At 33.5% G+C, this 22,328-nt stretch overlaps 1 protein-coding gene and 1 long non-coding RNA gene across 11 annotated transcripts in view; one reads left to right on the forward strand and one right to left on the reverse strand.

The window, feature by feature from the left end:
- Positions 1–22,328, forward strand: part of CDIN1 (CDAN1 interacting nuclease 1) — a 125,393-nt gene that overhangs the window by 70,248 nt on the left and 32,817 nt on the right. The window contains exon 12 of one of the 9 annotated variants that reach the window (XM_061367675.1): positions 13,672–13,728. The exons of the other annotated variants lie outside the window; for them this stretch is intronic. Within the exon in view, the coding sequence (XP_061223659.1) occupies positions 13,672–13,690 (19 nt within the window). The 3' untranslated portion in view covers positions 13,691–13,728. The remainder of the gene's footprint in view (positions 1–13,671; positions 13,729–22,328) is intronic. 9 annotated transcript variants of the gene reach the window in all.
- LOC133219974 (uncharacterized) overlaps positions 1–22,328 on the reverse strand; it is a 63,529-nt gene that overhangs the window by 31,161 nt on the left and 10,040 nt on the right. The window contains exons 2-3 of one of the 2 annotated variants that reach the window (XR_009727595.1): positions 15,838–15,968; positions 6,105–6,236 (exon numbers count right to left, since the gene is read on the reverse strand). This is a non-coding gene — a long non-coding RNA (uncharacterized LOC133219974). Of the gene's footprint in view, positions 1–4,763; positions 6,237–15,837; positions 15,969–22,328 lie in introns of those variants that run through there. The other variant, XR_009727594.1, reaches the window with a different exon arrangement.

The following is a 22,328-nucleotide window of genomic DNA, read 5'->3' on the forward strand; positions in this document are numbered from 1 at the left end:
GCAGATAGAGCATTTTCAGCTTCCATCCACATTACTGCAAGGCTTCAGCTCCAATTTTCCTGTTATTTCTCATTCAGATTAGACAAGCATCTAAGTTTATGTACAATAAGAGCTGACAGCATAGATCCTGCTATGCTTGCCAAAGGCCTGGTTGCAGACACTCCACTATGTCAAAGAATGTTAACCCCCCACAGACCTTACCTTTCAGAATTCCTTGTAATTTTTAATTGACATTTACATCTGACATTTTCAATGTAATTCTTAAGTGTTGAGTCTTTATCTGTCTAGTAACAGTTAAAAACAAACCAAATCAAAACAAAAAGAATCCCTTCCTGTAAACTATGATTTCATATATTTTTCATTTAACAAGATCAAGTTGCTGGGCTGAAACTCAAGAATGACCAACTCCCCCTTCCTTCATGTAATTCTATATTTGCTAGTCTAATCCATTTCAAATGACAATTGAGGAGGGTAGTAGGAGTATGAAGTGGAATTTAACTCTTAGTACTAATGAACAAAGCATATTACTATTACTAGGCATTATGCACTGAAAAGACAGATATTTTGAGAAAATTTTAAGAATACTAATACAGATTTTTCTTTGAGTCAGGTATTTGAATACTGAAAGTGGTACCTTCATACAAATATTCATGCAATGTGCGTGGAAACAGCATATTGCGAATGAAGTGAAACCAGCAAGTATGTAATTTAGCTTCATGTTGCAGTGTGTTTTGTTCCTTGCCTTGAGAAATCTGAAGTTTTCATTTGGTTTAAAACACTAAAAGCCTAATAAATTAGTATGAGCATAATTATGCACCTCTTGAAAGTTAGAATGAAGGACTACAGTTGATCATAAATGTCACAAAGTAAAGAAGTAAAAGAAGCATTTTGTCACAAATAATGCTGCTTTTCTTCTAATTAGTTAATTTACATTTTGCAAATTAAGGACAAGATTCAGACAGAAGATAATCTAGTAGCATATCATAGCTTTACTGACCTGTGTTTGTATATGCCAAATTTAAGTTAATTAGAAATGTAGATGCTGATTGTTTTATCTGTCAAAAAGCTCATCTTAAAAAAAAAGAAATCTAGACACACTTTTTCCCCCAACATTTATCATCTAAATAATAGTCTTGCCAAGATGGCAGCCTCATAATAAACTCTTTTCAGTGGAGTGATGGGTAATGAAGCTTGCTTGTGAAGGCAGCGAAAAATGTTGTCTAGCCAAATGTGTGAATATGATGGCTAGAGAATCAGTGGACTTTCTCAGTCATCAATCTTTTTAGTAGCCTCTTATACATCTGAATATTTTGATAGATGATCTAATAATTGAGTTATCTATCTTTCTAACTATCAGAGTTGCATAAAAATTATTCTCACATGCTATTGAATATTATATATATTGGGCACCCAGTAAATTTTTCAAAAAAGGGTCCAAGAGATGGAGGAATTTAGTTGCGTCTTAAACATCCTTTAATATATTAAATGATAAACTACTACATATAGAATATAAAACTGTTTGTACTATTATAGGAAGAAGGTAAACAATGTCAATAGCTTATTACAGATAAGACACAGTAAATAAAGCATGTAAAAACATGAGACTGCTATGTTAGCGCAGAATCTAATTGAAATGTGAGGTATGAGTAGATTCAGAAGCCAGTTAATGGACAGCAGTCATATTTACACACAGTTGCCGAAATTCCTTGTGTCTAGGAAATCTTGGCTGAGGGAAAAAAGAAATACAGTGCCACTGTGGAGTCCAAAGTTACCATTCACATCTCTGTGAGAGCAGTTTTTCTTGATTAAAGATGAGGCTGAAAAGTATGTATTGAAATTGCCCACATCTTGTTTTTTCTGGGTGATTGTGCAATATGGATTTGTGTTTCCAAAGCACAAGAATTTGCTTTCCAAGGAAATTAATATTGCATAACAGAAGCATTCAGGGTGTTTGGATGAGCTGCATTGAACACATCATCAGATGTGTCTTTCTAGGGCTTATGAGTAGAAAAGCAAAACGATTTATGGTGTTGGTAGTTTTTCTTTTTTAAACACTACACTTCAGACAGACATCATACACTTCTAGGCTTTGAATGCATTTCTGCTCAAAGGATCAGGTAAAAATTATTTTAATAGTAATTAAAATATTTTTGCAGTAAGAGTATTTTCAATTCAAATATTCCCCCCCCCCCTCAGTTTTACCATTTATGTTTGATTACATGCTTTTCTATAGATTATAAAATGTTCCTTCTTGTAAATTCTTGAAAACTGAAGGGGGGGGGGGGGCGGGGGGCTCATTTTTTTTAAAATACAATTACTCTGAATTACAGTATATTTTAATTTTTTAGTACTTCTTTTGTCCACTTCATAATTACAGCAAGATACAAACAAGTGCATTTTATGAATGGTTCTCCAATTTATCAAGTGGCTTTTCTTTCTCTGGTCAGAACTAGATTGATCAGGATGCTTCCTTGAGGATATCAAAAAGTTGTTCACTTGTTGCGGAATATTAATGGAAAAGTATCAATATAGTTACTTTATCAATATATATATCAATATGAATATATAGAGAGATATATATTGATATATATAGTGTATATATATATATATATATATATATAAAGTATCAGTATAGTTAGTTTATAGTTACTACCTGCTTAAAGGAGGAAGCCAAAGATGGATTTCCAGGAGTTGGATGTTACCATGATTTGACAAGTACTTTGTGAAAGTATCATTGTGCCTCATTGGACCTTGCCACTGCATACTGATCTACAAATCTAACAGGTTTAGCTGGCTCACTGACAGCGGTTGTGACTTATGCTTAGTGAGAAAAGTCCTTGATGTTTAGGAGTTCTTGTTAAACATGCATAATTAGTTTGATACAGTTTGGATACATGTAAAGCAAGACACTGAAATAAAATTACTTGAGTAATAACAATATAAAAGCTAGCAATAAAAATTTGGTTTGGAAGTTCCACACTTGTAATATTTCATTCCACATAAGCAGTCTATATTTTTGTTTTCTATAATGCTTACATTGATTTTATGCAATCTTAAATTACATAAGTGTAATTTCACATATGCATAATTTAAACCTAGGACTAAGGCATTAGAAAACAAATAAGAAGGGTTAAATTATTCGCTTTCATTAATTGGGGAGTTTTAATATAAGAAAGATAAAAAGCTTCTGAATATATAAGTTTGTAAGCAATTAACTGGAATTTATCAAAGCCAGTGTCTGATTTTCTTTACTATATATGGCTTCTTCTGATCTTAAGAAAATTTGCAGTTATTCTAGCTAGTATTTGTAGCATGTCTACTTGAGAACACACTGAGCTCCTATGCATATACAGTGTCTTATACAAATTTACGTATGTATTTGTGTGTATGATTTTAGAATGTTTATATCTTAATTTAGGAAAGAGCTCTTCATTTCCCGCTCTTAATCAAAATAGCAAGCATCTGCGTTCCTTCTGGTTTGTCATTTGATTAGCACGCTCTCATCCATCACTAGTCTGGTATGAACATCAAGAAATCATGTCCTTTTGTTTTAAATGATAAATATGCTTTTGTCATGAATACTTACACACATTCGAAGATTTACATCTGAATTGTCAGAGTGTAACTGCATGGCTTCTCTGATGTGTGACATTATTAGTGAAATAAAGAACTTCTTAATTTTTTTATGGATAGGCCTTAAAGCTGGTTTAGCTGTGATGCTGAAAAAATTTGTCCTTTTTTCTAAGATGTGTTGTTTATCAGCAACAATCAGCTGCAGAAGAGCCTCTGTGGACATTCTTATTTGCATGGTCCAAGCCTGTCTCTTCAGGTTTCATTATTTAGGTCTGATGTCTAGTTAGCTCTTATAAAAACTAATACCATCTGAAGTACCAGGCTTCCAGTGGGCATACAACCAACATGAAATTTTTTTCAATCTGACTAATCTTATTAAAGACAGTATCTCTTTAAACTCGAGCTTTGTTTCAGTGTCTGGATCAATTGCATCTTGTAAATACATTTCTGTGAATGTTTCACTGCTTGTTTCAATGGATGGAATACATCTTGATTAAATTATATTCTGCAAGTTTTTAAAGTTAAAAAATAGTGAAAATGCTGGTGTTTAGACTAAAGCTTTACTACCATTTTTACTATGTCTTGATCCTACTAAGGCAGAAATAACTACCGTGTTGCTGGCTTCCCATTGTTGAAATAGTACAGTAATTTAAAATGTTCTAAAGACAGAGACCTAGATGGCATTTTATCAACTATCACAAAAATTGAGTGTGTCATGCAAATATGTAATTTAAATTTTAGTTCCTATCTTTGGGTTCACTTACACATGATAAAACATCATTCCCTGTATTTCTTTGCAGCTGTTGCATTTATTGTGTCCTGAGTTTTTCATGATAAAAATAATTTTGTGTTCTAAGTGCTGTAATGGTGAAACTGAATCTTTGAAATTTACAATTTCACGATATTCCAATTTATAATCTTTGAAACTTACAAAATATTTTAGAGAGAGATTTAGCAGAGGGTCCCACAAAATTATTTAAAGACCCACGATCAGCTTATAATTACAATATTTTGTAATACTATATATATAATAGTCTGCTCTATTTAGGGCTTTTTCCACCTTTTTATTGTTCTTTACCTCAGAGACTTTGACCACAACATATTTCATGTAATCAAGTTTTGAAGTCATATAAAACTGATCACATAATTAGCACATTATTTTATCTCTTTATTTGGAATGAAGTCTTTACTTGATTTTAAAGTAGTGAAAGGTACCCATATTTCAGGCTCTCTGTAGAAGAGTAATTTCGAAAGTATATTCTCATGTATTTGTTTCAAAAGGAGAAATACCTCACATCCTTTCCAACAAAGCCCAGTAAATTGAGATTTTCTGGCATATGAAGGATGCATGTGAGTTTTTGAGACACTGAAGCTGTAACCCAACTTGAAGAAGACAATGATGGCAGTGAGCTTCTGTCCAGAGTTAATCAGCTGCAGAATTTGTAAACTGCGTATGTGTCAAAGTTGAAAATGTTAGCACTCTGATAGAAGCTTGAAAAGGTTAGACCTGATAAAAGCCATCAGCAGTTAAAGAAAGTGATTTATGGGAATGTAATGACACAAAATGCCTCATTTATCACTCATATATAGATAGGTTAAGATTTCTGTGTCATACTTTAAAAACTTGACCACTTAGAATTGTCAAAATAGGTACTTAATTGACCATCATACATTTCAGTTCAAATTTCCTCTTCTTGAATTTTGGTGATTTTACAGTTTTGTTTCTCACATGGTTCTTTTCAAAGTCATTCATATTTCATATTTATTTCATATTTGTTTCAAATGGTATGCTTAGTGCTCTGTTAGAGCTTTTATTAGGTAAAGCTGTTGATTTGAGTGCTATCCAAATCTGTTGCTGATTTACAATTTCATACAGTCTAACTGTAAGGAAAATAACTGAAGGTTTCATTTTATTTTGTTTTATACCACTAATTCTTATCAAGAGTTTGCAGCTTTCTAATTCAATCCTTACATTTCCTCTTCAAACTGAAATAGGAGAATTAAACATGAGATCCATCAACTGGTTTCCAGTTCCAGTCACCTAAGTTACTGTTTATCTCCCTATGAATTAAATTTAATCTAAAACTACCAGTACTGTTAAATAATCCTAACACAAAATAAAAATGTTAGGAAAAATGCACAGTAGTGTGTTATGCTTTTACTGGTTTGATTTGAGAATAACAGGAAGGAAATCACATAGATTCGAGATGGTTTGTGGGTTTTTTTAGACTGTCCACAGTTCTATCATAATGCTGAAAAAAAAACATAACAAACATGGGTAAATCCTAATTAGGGAATACCTTTAAGAACATATTTGTAAGAGAAACCAACTACTCTAAAGTCATTGCAGTAAAATACAGGTTCAGCTTGAAAGAAGTGTAATAATGAAGTTTGTAAGGATTTCTTTAGCTACTTACCTTTTTTTTTACTTATCTTTTTTTATTTCTTCATTTTATACAGAAAATGAAAAAAAAAAAACAGAAATTAGCCTGAACAGAATAATTTTAATTTTTAATATCAGAAAACCTTACCTTTTTGTTAGCTCTCACAATTTATGGCCCTGGTTGTATAGCATTTTGTTTGTTCAGTGATGACCTTCCAGGTTCAATTTAAAAAGAAGTCAGAGGCATTTGTCATGTCTGCTTGATCTTGTCCAGAGGTACCTGTTGTAATTATAGAGGACTAATAAGGTTGTTTATAATATAACAGTCTGACAATCCTAAAAAATCTTTCAGAGAGTAACTTATTTTTTTGTCTGTTTTACGGAAAAAAAAAATCTGTAATCTCGCTTTAGGCTGGGCTGTGTCAACATTTAGTTGCAAAAGCATAAAGCACTTATACCTTGAAAAACTTAACTTAGTTTTGAGATAATGCTGTATAATTTGCTCATTAGTAATACCTTTTGCAAATACTCAGTAATAATGTGACTACAGCATAGATGTGCCCTATATTTAATTGGTGTATGTGGAAGCTCTGAGGACATGCTAGGAAACAGTGAATTCCTTTCATGGTGTAAAAAACCCACACTTATTAACATGCCTGTTGCAAAAATGTGTGATACATTAATATAGTAAGTTCTCTTTCTTAAGAAAAAATCCAAATTAAGAAAATCTCGTTTATTCCATTTTAAGGATTATTAAAGTACTGCTGTAAGTAGGTGTTATTGCAGTGATATTTTACATTATGCGTCAGATTTTTTACAACTGACTGATCATTTTTCCCTTCATATGTCCTTGGTTTGCTTCCTCTCTTCTCTTTCCTCCCCCATTTCAGCATTATCCAGCAATACTGCTTTTTATAGGTATGCATATAAGGTAAACAAAAGCATACTAAAACCAATGGAATTTGAATGTTTGAAAGAAATGTTTACGTCTCTTGTAGGGTATGTAACAACACTGTAGTACTGTCAGGCTACCATACATCATTTAAATACCCTTAGACAGCAAAAGCAAAATCTTGACAATTCAGTAATCTCATCATGTGATTTCAAGAAGGCTTTTTTCATATCTACAATTGAGACAAATTTATGTTGTATGTATTTATGGTTGTTAAACTCAAAATTGTCTCATTTCATTAATTTTTAACATTGTGCTCTCTTAATGACTATGAAGAAATGTATTAAAATGCCTTAATTATAGGGCTAGGAGAAGAGAAAGTGCAAGTCTTTTTAGCATATGATCTTTCAATTGTTCACTAAAGGATAAAGAGGGCATTCAAGCGTGGTTTAGATAACTGTCAGCAATAATAAAATGCAGGGTAGTTTGTAGAGCCTTTAAAGACCTTTCAGGGAAATAGATTTAATCAAAAAACAATAAAATGGACTTTTCATTTCAAAGAAATCCAAAATGTTATAAAATTTCAGGATTTTACTGTATTAAGAGTAATGTATGTTTCCAAGGATGATGAAGAATAGCTGTAAAAATATTCTGCAGTCCACACAGCAGTGATAGCTTTATTTTGTTATGTAGCTTTAGCTTTTAATGTGTGTCTTTTAGCTTTTAATACACATATATGGATAGCATATCAGAGCATATTTTAGGTTTTCTTAGCAGAGTGATTTTATCTGTTTGGGGTTTTTTTACTTTGTTATGCTTTTAACAAGGAATTATTGCTGTTGCTTTGGTTTTTGGGGGGGGGTGTTTTGTTGTTCTTTTTTTCTTTTTAATAAGGTGAACATCTAACTTCTTATTGTAAAATTATGTTGTTACATCACCACAGAACAATATAACTGACATCTTGGCAGATGTTCATTTGCCTGTTTGGTAGGGTCACTAGGCTCCTACTCATCATCTTACTTACTGTGAAAATACATTTCACAGTATGTTTCCAATTTCTGTTTTTTTCTCATGAAATCAGAAATTGCATTTTCTAGTAATGTTTTTGGTTGTGTGGTGTGTTGAAAAGTTTACTTAGACACTTGTTCTGCACTACTGAGTTATATGACTTCTGGCAAATTAGGGACAACTTAACCTGCATGTGGCAAACAGTGGTTTACAAACAAAATTGACTGCTGTCTTTATACAGTGGTTTTGCTCCCTTGCTTACCCTTTTTGTGTGGAAGTTTTTATAAGGAAATTGCTTTTGTGAGGAAGTGGTGCACACACATGAACTACATTTACCAATTGGTTTGTCGTAGCAAATACCAAATGAATCTGCATCCAAGTTGTCTTTGTGTAGCGAGGTTTTTTTACAGATAAATCAAATTCACCAAAGTGCATTTTCCACAAATGCTAAAACTGTCAGATTTGTAGTTGTAGTTGCTGGCCCAAGTACATTATAAAACATATTCAGAATGAAAATATGACTTAAATATTTAGAGTCTTTGCTGTATCCTCTAGTAAATTGTGTTTGGATTATTAATTCATATCAGTGTTCACTTTGTCACTGACTGATCATAGAAATAGAAAATTATCCCTGTTAGTGGATTTGGTGATTTCTCTTAAGAAAAATAGTGTTTCTTTTCTGCTTGCACACATGCCTTGAACTGCAGCACAAATGAATAGCATAACCTCTGTATCATGCACTGGGCAATGACTGTATGAGAAAGATAGCTAATCTTAATAGCTAAAATGTACAAGCACGTGACACTGTTCTACATAAAAAAGCCTCACTATTTTCTTTGTTGCTGGGCTTCCTGAAACTTGAGGACCCAGAACTACCCCAACTGCAACCAACAGTTAGCATGTCCAGCCTCAGTACAAGCTGAGGATTTAATGATGCAAATAGACGACCACAATAGAATAATGGTGTTCATTTACACTGGTATGCGTTATGATTCTTAGTGGCTGATTCTCATGCATTTGCCTCTGGACAATGGACAGGGTAAGCTGTAATGGCTATAAATTTAGCTTTGAATCTCTGTTCCACCTTTGATCTCTTTTGTACTGCCAAGCAAATTACTTGTTGCTTCCATATTTAAAATTCACTAACTGTAAAAGCCTGATACTGCATCAAAACTTTGCAAGGTCAGACTTAAAACTGATAAGGGTGTTTTCTTAAAACTCAAGGTAAAAGAGGCTACAGATGCAGATATATGAATACACTCTGTTATAAAATAATCTCTATTCTTACAGAAGAAGTGTAAACCTAAGCACAGATCTTCTCATAACTTTGATTTTTCTTATCACCATTTATGGTGTGTCAAGGAAGAGAAAAAGAATCCAGGAGTACTGTCTGTGCTTTGGCATAAAACATTATGAAAACAACATAAAGTTCCAGATGTTTTTTGGCTTGTGTTAAGGAGATAAAGGATAGGATTCTAAGACAAATACCAATCATGTCAAAGTACCAGTCAAATCATGCTTCTCTGCAAAATGTCCAGGGGAACAAGTTCAGAAAGAACAGTCTGTTTTCTCACTGTTATGGAAAAGACTTTCCCAGTTGTAAAAGCATACCATACTGTCTTTTGTGTCTTGTGCTTTTTTAGCCCTTCTCTGTAAAATCATCATGTGGGCCTCTGAAAATTAATACCCTTGCTTGTAGATTATTTTCTTTATTAATTTTTAGTTGTCACAAGACCAATAGGATGTGATAGCAGTAAGAGCTTTGGTCTCCTTAGCATCTACCCTCTCCCTGACTTGAACATACCACAAAATGAGGCTGAGGCTGTGGAATTGGCATGGTGGAAGATTCCTGTTCATGTGTAAGTCTCAGGAAAACATCTGCATCACAGTGGTAGATCTTATCTCAGAATATATATATGTGTGTGTATATGAGTCTACGGATGTATGTCTGAATTACATAGACATAACTAAAATGTGAAATTTAAACATAATAATGTAATGTTATCATAGTTCCTTTTGAGTATATCAGTAAAATACTTTAAAATAGTGCTTTGCTGTTGATAAAAATATTTCTTATATCTCTACTATAATATTCTCTCCCTGGTTTTGCTGTTATACACATGAGTGAATGTGTCTGAACTGAGAGAAACAGAAAAAAATGACTTTTAAACAATGAAATATATTAAAATTATTTAATTGCAGATAGGATGAAAAACACACAAAAAAAGGCTGTTTAGCATCATGGGATATTGTATTACATGTGGAGAAATACACTTTGCTGCATGAGTCTTTTCTATGACATGGGGGAATTTGGGTAGAACACTCCTTTCAGTAGCTCCCAGTATATGTTTTAGAGTATTAATTACCTAGTCAGGTTTTATTAGAGCCCATTGAGTTTTCCATAATTAAAATTGTAGCAACAGCTAAATGGTATGAGATGTGGAATGCAGACTCTTTGCCAAGTGTTCATCTCTGGGGTTTCAGAGGAGTGGATGAGCAAGAGAAACTTGTAAGTCCAATACTTGAAAATAAGTATGACACGGATGTGTATTTACCTTTGTATAAAATACTGAAGTTAAGTATAATAGATTGCTATGTTGTTCTTGTGGAGCAGCAATATTATGTGTAGAGTTTCTAAAGCAGTTACTAATTTTAAAAAGCAAAACTTTATAGTTGCAGTACTGGGTAACTGTAGACTGGTTTCTGTACACTTATAAATTAACTGTTTTGATGTAGTGTGAGAAAAGTTGTTTATTGTCTAGATGCTATCAAAGGCATATAACTGAAAAACAGAAAAAATCATTGGATTTTATATTGTGTGGCTATTATGGGTGTATACAGTAAATATGCATTATTATTTATTGCTTAGAATCGGTCTATATACCAGTGGTCTAGTTCTGTTTGAAGTCAGTGCGAAAATTTGTGCTGTCCTCCATGCAGGTAAGAATAAAGCAGCCGTCAGTACTAGTTTTGACCTGTGTAATGACTTGGTCCTTTAGGTTAAGTGATCAGATACAGCATAAGATCTACAATTGTACTGAGACAGTAACTTGCAGCAAATCCAGTGAAGGGCCACAAACACAATGAAGGGATTGGAGTATCTTTCACATGAGGAGAGGCTGAAAGAGCTCCAACTGTTTAGTGGGGAGAAGAGCAGGATCAGGTGGTAGCTTACCAATATACATACCTTATGGGAGGGAATAAGTAATATGAAGCCCATCTCTTTTCAGTGACGCCCAGTGAGAGGACAAGAGGCAGTGGACACAAACTGAAATATAGGAAAATTTATTGAAATTTATGAAAATCTGTCTTACTTTCTTGTTCTTGTCAAACCCTGGAGGAGGCCGTCTGGAGAGAGTGTGAAGTCTTCATCATTGGAGATATTCAAAACCCAACTAGACAAAGCCTGGAGCGTTTATCTTCAGTTCACCCTACTTTGAGCAGAACTAGACAATATCTAGAGGTCCAGTTTTACCACAGTTATTCAGTGTTTGCGTGATTTTATTTATCATTATTTTTATCAGCTTTTTTTTTTTTTTTTAAGTCACAGAGGACTCAATGTTGAAATAAGTGGAAGGGAAATCTGAAGAGCTTTAGTCCAGTAGACTGTGCTGCTATTACATTTACTGTCAGATTTCCTGAATAAGGAAATAGTTTATTCAATATTTGGGGTGAGATAGAAAATTAGGCTGTAAAAATGAGAGAAAAAAGCTCTCTACCTGTTAATGTTCTTCTAAAAACTAGTAAGTACTAAGCACCAATCTAATATAAAAAAATAATTTAAGAGCTTAAACAGTAAGAATATGAAAAAATAATGGAAGGAAAGTAGTAAGAGGGTGGTTTTATAAGTCTTGTTGATCTGAAGTTTGGGGATCAGCTCACAGAAGAGTATACAACTGTAGACGTACAAAGTTAGCAGTAATGATTAAAGTCAGTAACTGCCAGCAGATCGTAATATGTTAAAGGTTGTAATCTTTTGAAAGAAGTTGGTTGGCTTTCCTGTTGGCCGTCCTATCAACTTTAACCTCCAACCTTCTCCAGCATGTATCACTACAAATAAAACTGCTGAGGTTTGACAAGAGGATATAAAGTCACTAGGCCATCGCACAGAGATCTCTACATGATTTTCTTTAACCTTAAGCTTAAATGAACACTGCTTTAAGTCAGGGTTTTTAATAAGAAGTCATAAACACTCATATCACTTTAGTTCTAATAATCACTGTTTTATCAGAGAAGAGAAGAAATATACATAGTAAATTATGTTTGACAACTGGAGTTTGATTTTGTTATTGGTTATCTTTGACCATTACATGAATTGCTGTTCTTCATTTTAATGTATACTTTTTCATGCAAGCTGCCTATGATATTGATATAAACATGGCATTTGTGTACAGTGTTATAAATGAATTTTAGCTTTTGATTAAGGCAAGCCAGATGACAAAAATTACTTATGTGTTTGTATTTACCAATGTCAGAATAATAATCTTTAAATCTGTAGTCACCTATGCTAATTTTAGTTTTTCTTTCTCAATAATTTTTAATGTGACTTTGCACAGTACCTTTAAACAATCTAGGAAGTATGCAGGCCATACTTGCTCAAAGCTTTTCTTTATTATATCTCTCCTGAAAGCTGCCCCCATAGTGCTTCCATTTTGTCAGGGAGAAGCCATCCACAGTATTAACTCTTGCGCCGTCCCTATTCTTATGAGCAACTGATCTTTGAACACAAGCTGTACCTTACTGAAACTGTATTGCAATCCCAAAATTCTATTTCTTTCTAGTTCACAACCATACCAACTTAAAATTAGGTTTTCTGTTTTGCAGCCTGTTATTTCCCTGACAGCTTTTGTGGTGATATATAGCAATTCTTTTCATGCTTTTTTGTTGCTCTCAGATTTTCCACTCACCCATAAGTTTTCTTCAGAGTGATTACTTTAGGGGCTGTATAAGCAGTATCTTCTTTTTGAAGTCCTTCCTTTCCATACCTAAGTTCTGTTACTTGTGTGAGCCATTCGTGTATTCATTTCCAGACAGACTGTACTTTTTGTCAAAGTCCACTTTCAATAATTAGAAAAGTACCACTGTTTATTTGATGACATGCAGAGATTCTTACCTATGTTTTCTATGGCTTTTTAGGCTTTCTTCACAAACTTAGCTACCAGACACTGGTGAACACCTTTTTTGTCTTTCCTATACAGTTTGCAGCACACTACTCAGGTCTCCATCGGCCATGCAGCTTGCCTTTTGCTAAAAATTTTTAATTGGTTTTCATGTATCTTTATTAAATAAAAGCTTGTCACATGCATGCTTTACTGTTGTAGATGCACTGTGCTATTGTCTGTAACCTGAGCCTGTGTTTTTCATCTGTGCTTGGACTGTATCTAAGTGGTTTGTAGAATATAGTTAAGGAAAACAAACCTTTTGTATGCCAGTTTTATATATGTGTATATATATAAATATACATATATATATGTATATTTTATATGTTACATAAAGGTATGTTTTATATATATATATAAAATGAACCTTTTTGTTTGTCTTTCCAATTATATATATTGGAAAACTGCTATTCATTTACAAATTGTGAGAGACAAATTCTGATGTACACACTTATCCTGGTGAAATGCATAGCAGACTCTACTTACATTTCTGGTGCTACCGACCTGTATTCTGGGAAACAGTGGTTGTTGCTGTTTGTCAGCTGTACAATATGTAAATTTTATTAGATACTCCTGGAAGATTAAGAGCTGATTGAATAGGAATAAGGGGAAGCTTTTTAAAAGCTAAATGTAGTTTTGTCATTTCTTTCTCTCAGCAAGCCTTTCATCCTGTGAGAATCTTCAGGTGATACTACTTTTATTTTCCTTTGCAGGTGAGAACAATCAGTGTGGTGTCAGTCTGTGTTCTTTTACCATTCCCCTTAGCATCATCAGAGTAGGGGCAGGAAATAGTTTAGAAAGGTATAAGTGATTTTTGTCTAAGACAGATGAGTTAGCAAATGAATTCAAATATTAATAATTTTAAGCAAAAACTGTTGGCTTCTAAGTTTCTTTCTTCGAGTCCACATGTATTACGTTCAGAAGACTGTAACATAGTGCACCAGCAAACTCGGAGTAGAAAGAAAGAGCTTTGAAGTATTAAAGTTTTGGCTGATACTAACAGAGATTCCTGATACTTTTTTATGTAAAGAGTGGCAGTTACCACATTGCTTATCAAAGCACATGGAAAAAGTGTAACATCTTGTAACCAAAACATGGTTACAGGGCTGTCACAGCAGACAAGGGCGCTATAAGAGAATAACTCACTGTATTAAGCCATTGCATTTGTTCACTGGAAACTGCTGCCTGGACACTTTGAGTGTAAGAATGTATTGGTGGTGGAAAAATACTATAATCACAATATACTCAGTTAAGGCTTCAGAATCATCCTCAAGAAACAACAGTGACAGTATATAGAAGTGGCAGAATTAAAATGCAAGTATAAAGTTATTAATTGAGGGTTAATTAAGATAGCGTGTGTTATCCATAGGAGATGTTCAGAAAGCTTTGTACAATGACAGTGATTAGAAGAAGGAATGCTGATCCCTTCATGCATGAAATAGTTTGTCCCACTATGAAGCTCAGAAAACTAATAAAGGTTCTGTGAACCAAAGCCATAGAGGATTATTTTAACCAGGTTAAGACATTTTCTAGAAAGGCTGGCCTTTTTTTTTTTTTTTCCTTTTTGTTTTGCATGACTTAAGGAATGAGCAGTTACATTAGAAAAGGCAAATAGCAAAAATATAAAACTAGTTAAAATTGACTTTTTCTGGTTTTTTTTTTTTTGCAAAGAATTTTAGTGACTCAGAAGTGCCTGTGATTCAGGAAATGTGAGCATAAATTAATCTGATGCTGATTGGAAACCTGGAAAGTTTGATCAGCAGAACATAAAACAGCTACTGCACATATGTCTTGATAATGTCTGTAAATGTTTCTATATGAAACACACACATGAGGATTACAAAGTTTCTTATTTTTTGAAATGTTTGTACCATTTCAAGCTGCTCTTTTCCAGAAATGCTGTTCTATATTTTATTAAAAGAGCTTTTCAGAAAAGCAAATGCCATAAATATAACTTGGGATAGTAGACAATATATAAACATTTCTCGTATTTCTTGTATGCATACTATATATTTATTTCTTTCAAACCGTAGTTACCAAAACTTTACTGTGTAAATCTCATTATATGTTGTTTGTATCAGAATGAAAATATATAATATAAATATAATATAATTTAAAACTAGGATTGAATTGCTGACATTTTCCATTGCATGTGAATGCCAAGTTGAATGTTCAGCTTTTAATAAGGAAATAGCATTTGTTTTTACATATCAATGTATAACCTGAATATTAGTGCCACATAATTGCTTTATCCCAGAAGACTATGAAATCTGCTGACAAACTGAAAAATTGAAAGAAAACTTTAGTGGGAGCTAAAGGTCCCAATTTCTGTTCCATGTCCTGAAATCAGTAAAAAAAAAAAAAAAAAAAAAAAGAAGAACTCGTCAGTATTAATAAAGAAGTTTGTTAGAAAGGAGAATAGGAGTCAAATTTACTGCTTTCCCTCCTTTATATTGTGATTCTAGGGAAATCTCTATCTGCTGAAGTTTAGTGTGGGACAGTATTCATTATCTAAGTTTTCATAGAATTTAACTGAACTTCATCCAATTAATGAGTGATTTTGTAAGGTAAATTGATGTCCTGTCTGCTATTTTCATGGAAAAAAATGCAGGCAGCAATCCTGCTACCTTTTGCACGTCATCATATACCCCACCTTTTAACTAGGGCAAACTTGCATCATACCAAGATTAAATTTCAGACGTTCAATATAAATGTTTCCAAGTATTTTTTAACAAGTAGAGTTAAATAGAGGTACAAATATGTTATCCATGTGTATCTCTTGACATATTTCCTCACATACTCATGGTTTTTATGTCTTGCACCTTTTCTTTTTTCCTATAGTTAATGGATGGGGTAATTCAACTGAGTTTTTGATGCTTTTCTTGAGGTAAAGAAACTCTACCTTCAGATATTATTCTTAGTTCTAGGTAATCCAGTTTCTTAAAGAGCAAGTCTGCAGAAAAAGAAATAGAAATAATTATGAAAAGAAAAAAAGCCTTTATAACATGATTTAAAAAAATCTTTTTCCTACTATTGTTTAACACTGATTTTTTAAATACAGAATTTTGTTTTACATACTACACAAACACTGTAATTGTGTTATTGGTTATCAAAGGTTACAGAAAATAAGAAGTATTTAAGCATAGTTTTATACCTATTTATGATAACAAAAAGAATTGCCCTTATACAAGAAGAAACATAAATACTTACAAGATGTGAAGGACTTGACAAATCTCTAATTGCTTTAAATTAAAAATGCATTGTAAAGATATCTGTGAGATTGTATTTTAGGATTTTTGTTTTGTTATGGTTTTGTTGCTGGTTTTGAAGCCGATTAGTCGCTATCCAGAATGAAGGAAAAAAATTCAGAACAGTTGTTATTGTTCTTCATTCTATCATTGTTCTTCAATTTGATGATATAGTCATTTTTGTTATATGAATATGCTTTTTAAAAATAAATTCTTTCCTGTAAGCAGTATGAATTAAGAGTAAAATCTCAACATCGCTTTTATATTTCATGTTCAGAGATGTTCTGTTACATGAAGTGGCTTTGGAATGAACTATTTCCCTGCTCTATCATCTTGGTGTTCACTATGTGTATTGAAACTACCCCTAGAAGTCCTAATGAAATGTGTTAGAAATTGCTATAGAACAGAACAAGAGATACTTTTCCTACGGAGTTTAACGTTCAAGTATAATACAAGAGTCAACATGTTTACAGTGCAGTGCAAAGAGGCAATAAGATGATATTGGTCAGCATAATATTCACTGATCTGAGTACATCAGCAGCCTGGTAAGTTTTTCGTGTGTTTTGACAGATGAGAGATTTAGAGGAAAATAACAGATTGCTTTTGTTAATGCTTTTTGAGAATTATTTCTAACCTTGAGAGGCAATCGGGGATAAATGGTAAAGGTGGTTTGCCAATTCAGAGTTGGATTTGACAGCTTTCTAGAGAATGGAGAGAGACGATAGAACCGTGAAAAGCATATAGGCCTTCCTCTGTAATGGGTCTTCCACTTTGCAAGCACAAAGAAAGAAGTTATGTACTTAAATAGTCACACAATTTTTTTTTCAAAATTGGTTTGGATGGAAATGAGCAGTGCAGACTGCACTGATCAAGCTCATAGAAAGGTACTTTGCTGCAATACAGGGAGGAAATGAGCACTTTTAAGGGCATCTCCTCTGTAGATGAAATGAGAAAGTAGGAAATAAAGATACCCTGAAGAATGAATTAGCTGTATTTGAACATGGGGGATAGGAGGAGCTCCAGAGAGGACTCCAAATGGAGACTCATGTGGGGCAATAGGTGTTCTTAATAGATGAAATGATCATGTTGACCATAATAATTAAGAAAGAAGGGTGAGAAGGATAATGAGTGAAAAGCTCTGTTTAGAGGTGTTGATGATTATCTAGTTATGGGATACATAGAATAAATTGTTGGGTACAGGGATTGTCATTCATTTGAATATCTGTGAGACATACCTGGCGGAAAGTGGATATTGCCTGTCATCCCCATATGTTACTGAGTTATGCACCATGAAAGAGGGAGGACCCAAGTGTAACTTTGAGAGATCCATTATGATTCTAGGTCCATATTTCCTTGTTGTGCCTTTACCAGCATTGAAGTTTCCACCACTTTCAGTTTCTGAATGCACACCACATGCTCATAATAATTTAGCTGCTAGAGGATCTGACACCCACATCTCTAAAGGGAATGCTTAAGCAGAGTAACACCTTTTCAAGCACAATTGTGATGTTCTCAAGTTCATACTGCAAGATTCTACCCATAAATGCAAGGCAGATCTGCATTTAGCAAGACCTGTGGCAATGCATTGAATCAGTAAGGTAGATGTACTCACTGAGGCTGCACTTAGAGTTTCTAAATACGATGTAGAGAGCCTGAGCTCAAAGCCCTTGGGTACTCCCATGGAAAGCTGTAGAAGAGTTCTGAAAATCTTCTATAAGACATGCAAGTCTAAAACAAAATCCCCAGATCTCAAATATCTAGCAGTGACACCCCCACTTTCTGACTGAAGCCTTTCAGAAGCAGTGGGCCTCCATTTGTACCTGTGGAACCCAGGTATGGATACTGGATTTTTTAATTGAAGTCATAGAAATGTGGTGGTTCAGATGCATGAAAAGCCCAGTCAAGTAACAGTTCACAAAAAATAATTAAACTGTGTGCCTTTCTTAAGGGGATGGTTTAATGTTCTAGTTGTTGGTGAATTTGGAGCAACTCTTATCTGCATATCCAAACTACTAGATACTGAACTGCAACCTGTTGGTTAATAAATTTATGAGTCTGGAGGTTATGCTAGGCATAGAAAGTGCAAGAGTAGCAAGAAAAATGTTCTACCAAAACCATACAGTCCATAGCCAGAGTTTGAAGGTAATCATATCCTTCCTTTGAGAGATATGGTCTGCAGGTAACAAGTCTTTGTGTTTACCATCCTACATTACAAGTACTGGTTTTGTTCTTTTCCTAGCCCCCATAATGGTAGTATTAGAAGATTGTATTATTTACATTCATAGTGAAACACTAATGCTGTCATTTGAGAGGGGTCTAGGGATTTTTATTTGTATTCAAGTGTGTTTGATCTAAATCATGGTAATGTTTAACTCTTAAGTCTGAAGACAGAGTGAGATTTTGCAGTATTTCAAATAGCTAACAATCACAGTCGTGATGCTTTACAGGCTAGTAGTTAAATGTGATGTTACAGGACAATACAAATTCCATTGACCTCATCAAATTCTCTATAAGAACATATCAGGCATAGTCTCAGAGAGAGTAAAAGGTTTTCATTGTTACCTCAGCAAAAGATGCATGATATCTTTTTTGTCCTTCCTATCACACTCATGTTTATATGGTCTCTCAGTTCTTTAGAGGCTTTAATAGAATCTTTTAACTCATTGTGACACAAACATCTTGATATTATCAGCTCTGTCAGTTTATTATTGCTACTTTTACCAAGCAGTTCTACTAATGTGTTTCTCAAGTCAAGAAGAAACTTAAAATGTTTTTAAAAATTGAAAATACATTTTGGCTGTATTATATAGACTGATCACTGTAATTTTTCTGTTGGAGATTTTAGAAATTTTGCAGTTTTTAGATAGGTGTATAACCTTAATGCAATTTAGAGCTTCAATTCTTCAATTTCTTTTTCTAAATATACACAATCCGCAAAAATATCACTTTTTGAGAGGAAAAAATGTCTTCTGATTTTATGAAAAGCTTCAACTGGACATGAATTATATCCTGAAAAGTTCATGCTGTTAATAAAATGGAACACCTAAATAAACTGCAAAAATGCTTACAGGTCAGCATTCTGAAATATGAACTTAGAATGTATAAAATTATATTGTACAAGTAATGAAAATTAAAGACAAAATTGGTAAAAGAAGAGGAGAAAGAGGGGGAGAAAAGGAAGGTGTTAGGATAGTGAATATATGCATTCTTGTTTCTATTGTCAATATGAATTTTAACCAATCCTATTACAAAATTTGGCATGAGTATGTGTGTGTTGTGAAAGCATAGTCAGCCTCTTTAAATTCAATGTAATTGACTCCTGTGATCTGTATATACGGCAATCTGGCTATTTAATGCATATGAATCTCAGCAGAAGAAAACCTGAGATTTTTTTTTCAGTAGTTACCTTTCTGTTCATGCTTTGAGGTGGTGTTTCTGAAAGTCCCAAATATAAGGCCCATTTATTCAAATTTTAAGAACATTGCAATTGCCAGTGTTTTATGTGAATATGGAAGGAGCAAGAAACAGTTTTCACATGAAAAACAAATACATTTTTCCTTCACTTTCAAAGTAAAACCACAACAAAGACACATGTCACTTCTACTTGCCCTGCCCCCTGTGCAGGATATCTGGGGTAGAACAATAAATAGTATGGAAAATGACAAATTCTGTATCATTCTCTAGATGAAATCATTGCTTTGCTAGAAAAAATGAGTAGTTAGCCACTAACTGCATTGAGCTGTGATTTCACCTCTAATGTCAGTGGCTCCTAATGTAATCTTCCCTCCTCTGTGACAGATTTTTTGCAGGCTTGGCTGCAGAGGTACATAATGTTGTTCTTCAGAAATGTCTAAGAGTCTAGTAATTGAAAAGTTTACAAAAAAGCTTGTTCATACTCTGGGATTGGGTGTTATTTCTGGTCAGAGCTTTAAATTACAGATTCAACTTGATCATCTTGTGTTGCATAGGCAGATTCTAAACTTTGTTTTTAAAGTTTTAAAAGAACTATTTCATTGGAAATGCATTGTCTTATGAAATAACTGACAAAATTTTGTGTGTCCTTTGCAAAAGGCTGGATGTTTAATGCAATAAAATTGCATCATCACAATTTAAATTTGAAGTAATATTAATTTCATGAATCATATATGTAACTTAAAGGTTACTGTGGTAACACTGTCATACATTTTTCAGATAGTTTAGTAATTATATAATGAACAGACTTAATTAATCATCAATGTATGTATGCAAAGTAGGGTAAATTAATATTACGACAGTTTGTGGACCCAAGTCATCACTCAGTGATTGATTGGTTTAAATTCCTAACTGAAACCTTTTGGTCATGATTTTTGTACTTAAAATGTTATTACATATACTGGAATGTCTGAATGTAGCTATCAGAAGTGCTAATAGATAAAATGTTATTAACCGTGTCTTTGAAGCCTGGCAATATGAAGATGCACTGTCCCTATTGTCATCATCTTTATTATATTGCTTGGTGAAGGCAGCTCTTGGGGATGCATATTTTAATGCATCTGAAGATTTTTAAAGTTTACATTAGATAGATGTTTAATTACAAAGTTGCAGAATGAGAAGAATTGATTGCGGTATAGGAAATCTTACGAAACTATGAGCTCTATTTTTGTTTTTTTCAGGATACAGCTGTTGTAGGTTTGGGTGGAAGAGGGAATTTGCTTCTTAAGAATGTGAATTCTCATATGCAGTTTTTAACCTGAAAGGCTAAATTGATTTTCTGTTTTAAAATCTGAAGTTACAGGAGATACAACTTCAAAGTGAATCAGAGCTATGTTTATCCCTCTTATATGTCAGAGTTTAAGTGCAATGTTTTATGTATACAGTCATCATGACAGTTAAAAAGGCTATAGAGAAAAGCAATTATATAATTGCTTTAAAGAATTAAGTAGCATGGATAAAGGCTTTTAGAAAATACAGAGTGGTTTTAATAATTATATCACCTGAAGTCAAGCTGCAAAATTATGTCCTAATTATTTGCAATGAGTAATTATCTATAAAGTTATAAGCTTTGAAAGAATTTATGAGTGTGGGGGAATTCTTTGATTATTTTTTTTTCCCACACACACTAAAACAATACCCCATCATTTTCTATTTTAGCAGTTTCCACAACTTAAACATTAAATTCTTATTGTTGCTTTCTGTTATATTAGTAGTGTGTGTTTTACAATTCTAATCTTCACGTTTTTCTTTCTTTATCACCGAAGTAGGCTTTTGAAGCCAGGGAATTTTTCATAGCAATATTGACAGTGTTCGCATTTGCATGATGACAGCCAAGGAATGGAGCAGTAATTTTTGAAATTGCAGAAGTATTTAGAACACTGATAAAAGCTGAAATATATTTTTGATGGATTGAAGTTAAGCATACATGATTTTTCCTGCTGTCAAAAGGCTCTGAATTTAGTGAATATTTGCCTGCTGTGAGAATGCAAGATTAACATCACAACCATCACCCGGGCACCCAAACCCTGCAATTTAATAGCTTTTTAGGTTCTTTCCTTTTTCTAAACAGCAATTAATCTCATTTTAGTACAATTTTCTCGTTTCTGAAGTCGCTCATTGAATCGCTGTTTTGTTCATATTTGGCTTCAGCTCCTCTGCATAGTCATTAAAGTCCCAATTAATGTCACCTTTAGCTGAAGAGTACTCATTTTTATTGAGAAAATGACAGTTGCTGCCATGAGTAGTGCAGTGTAATATACATTAATTGCCCTGTAACACTGGTAATTACGAGTTTTTCAAGCCTCTCAGTAAACTGTCATGCCTAGACAAGACTCTGCTAAAATAGATTACTCATTAGGGAGACCTGTCCTGTTTTCTGGTGGGTTCTTAGTGTTGGTTTAAAAAAAAATCTTGAGTTTGAACAAATAGTTGCCAAAAGCAATTTCCTACAACAACATGTCTGTGTTCGGTTTTCCAGCCATCACTTAAGCCTGCGGTCAGCAAACAGCCAGGGTGCTGTGGACTCTAGAGATGTCAAGATTCCAATGTTTATTTAGGTGGATCACAAGGATAAGTTTAGCAATTCGTAATTC

The sequence above is a fragment of the Neopsephotus bourkii genome, unplaced genomic scaffold (assembly GCF_033783945.1).
Source record: "Neopsephotus bourkii isolate Nb327-2 ecotype Australia unplaced genomic scaffold, CSIRO-AGI_Nbou_v1 NB_1388, whole genome shotgun sequence".
NCBI lineage: Eukaryota > Metazoa > Chordata > Aves > Psittaciformes > Psittacidae > Neopsephotus > Neopsephotus bourkii.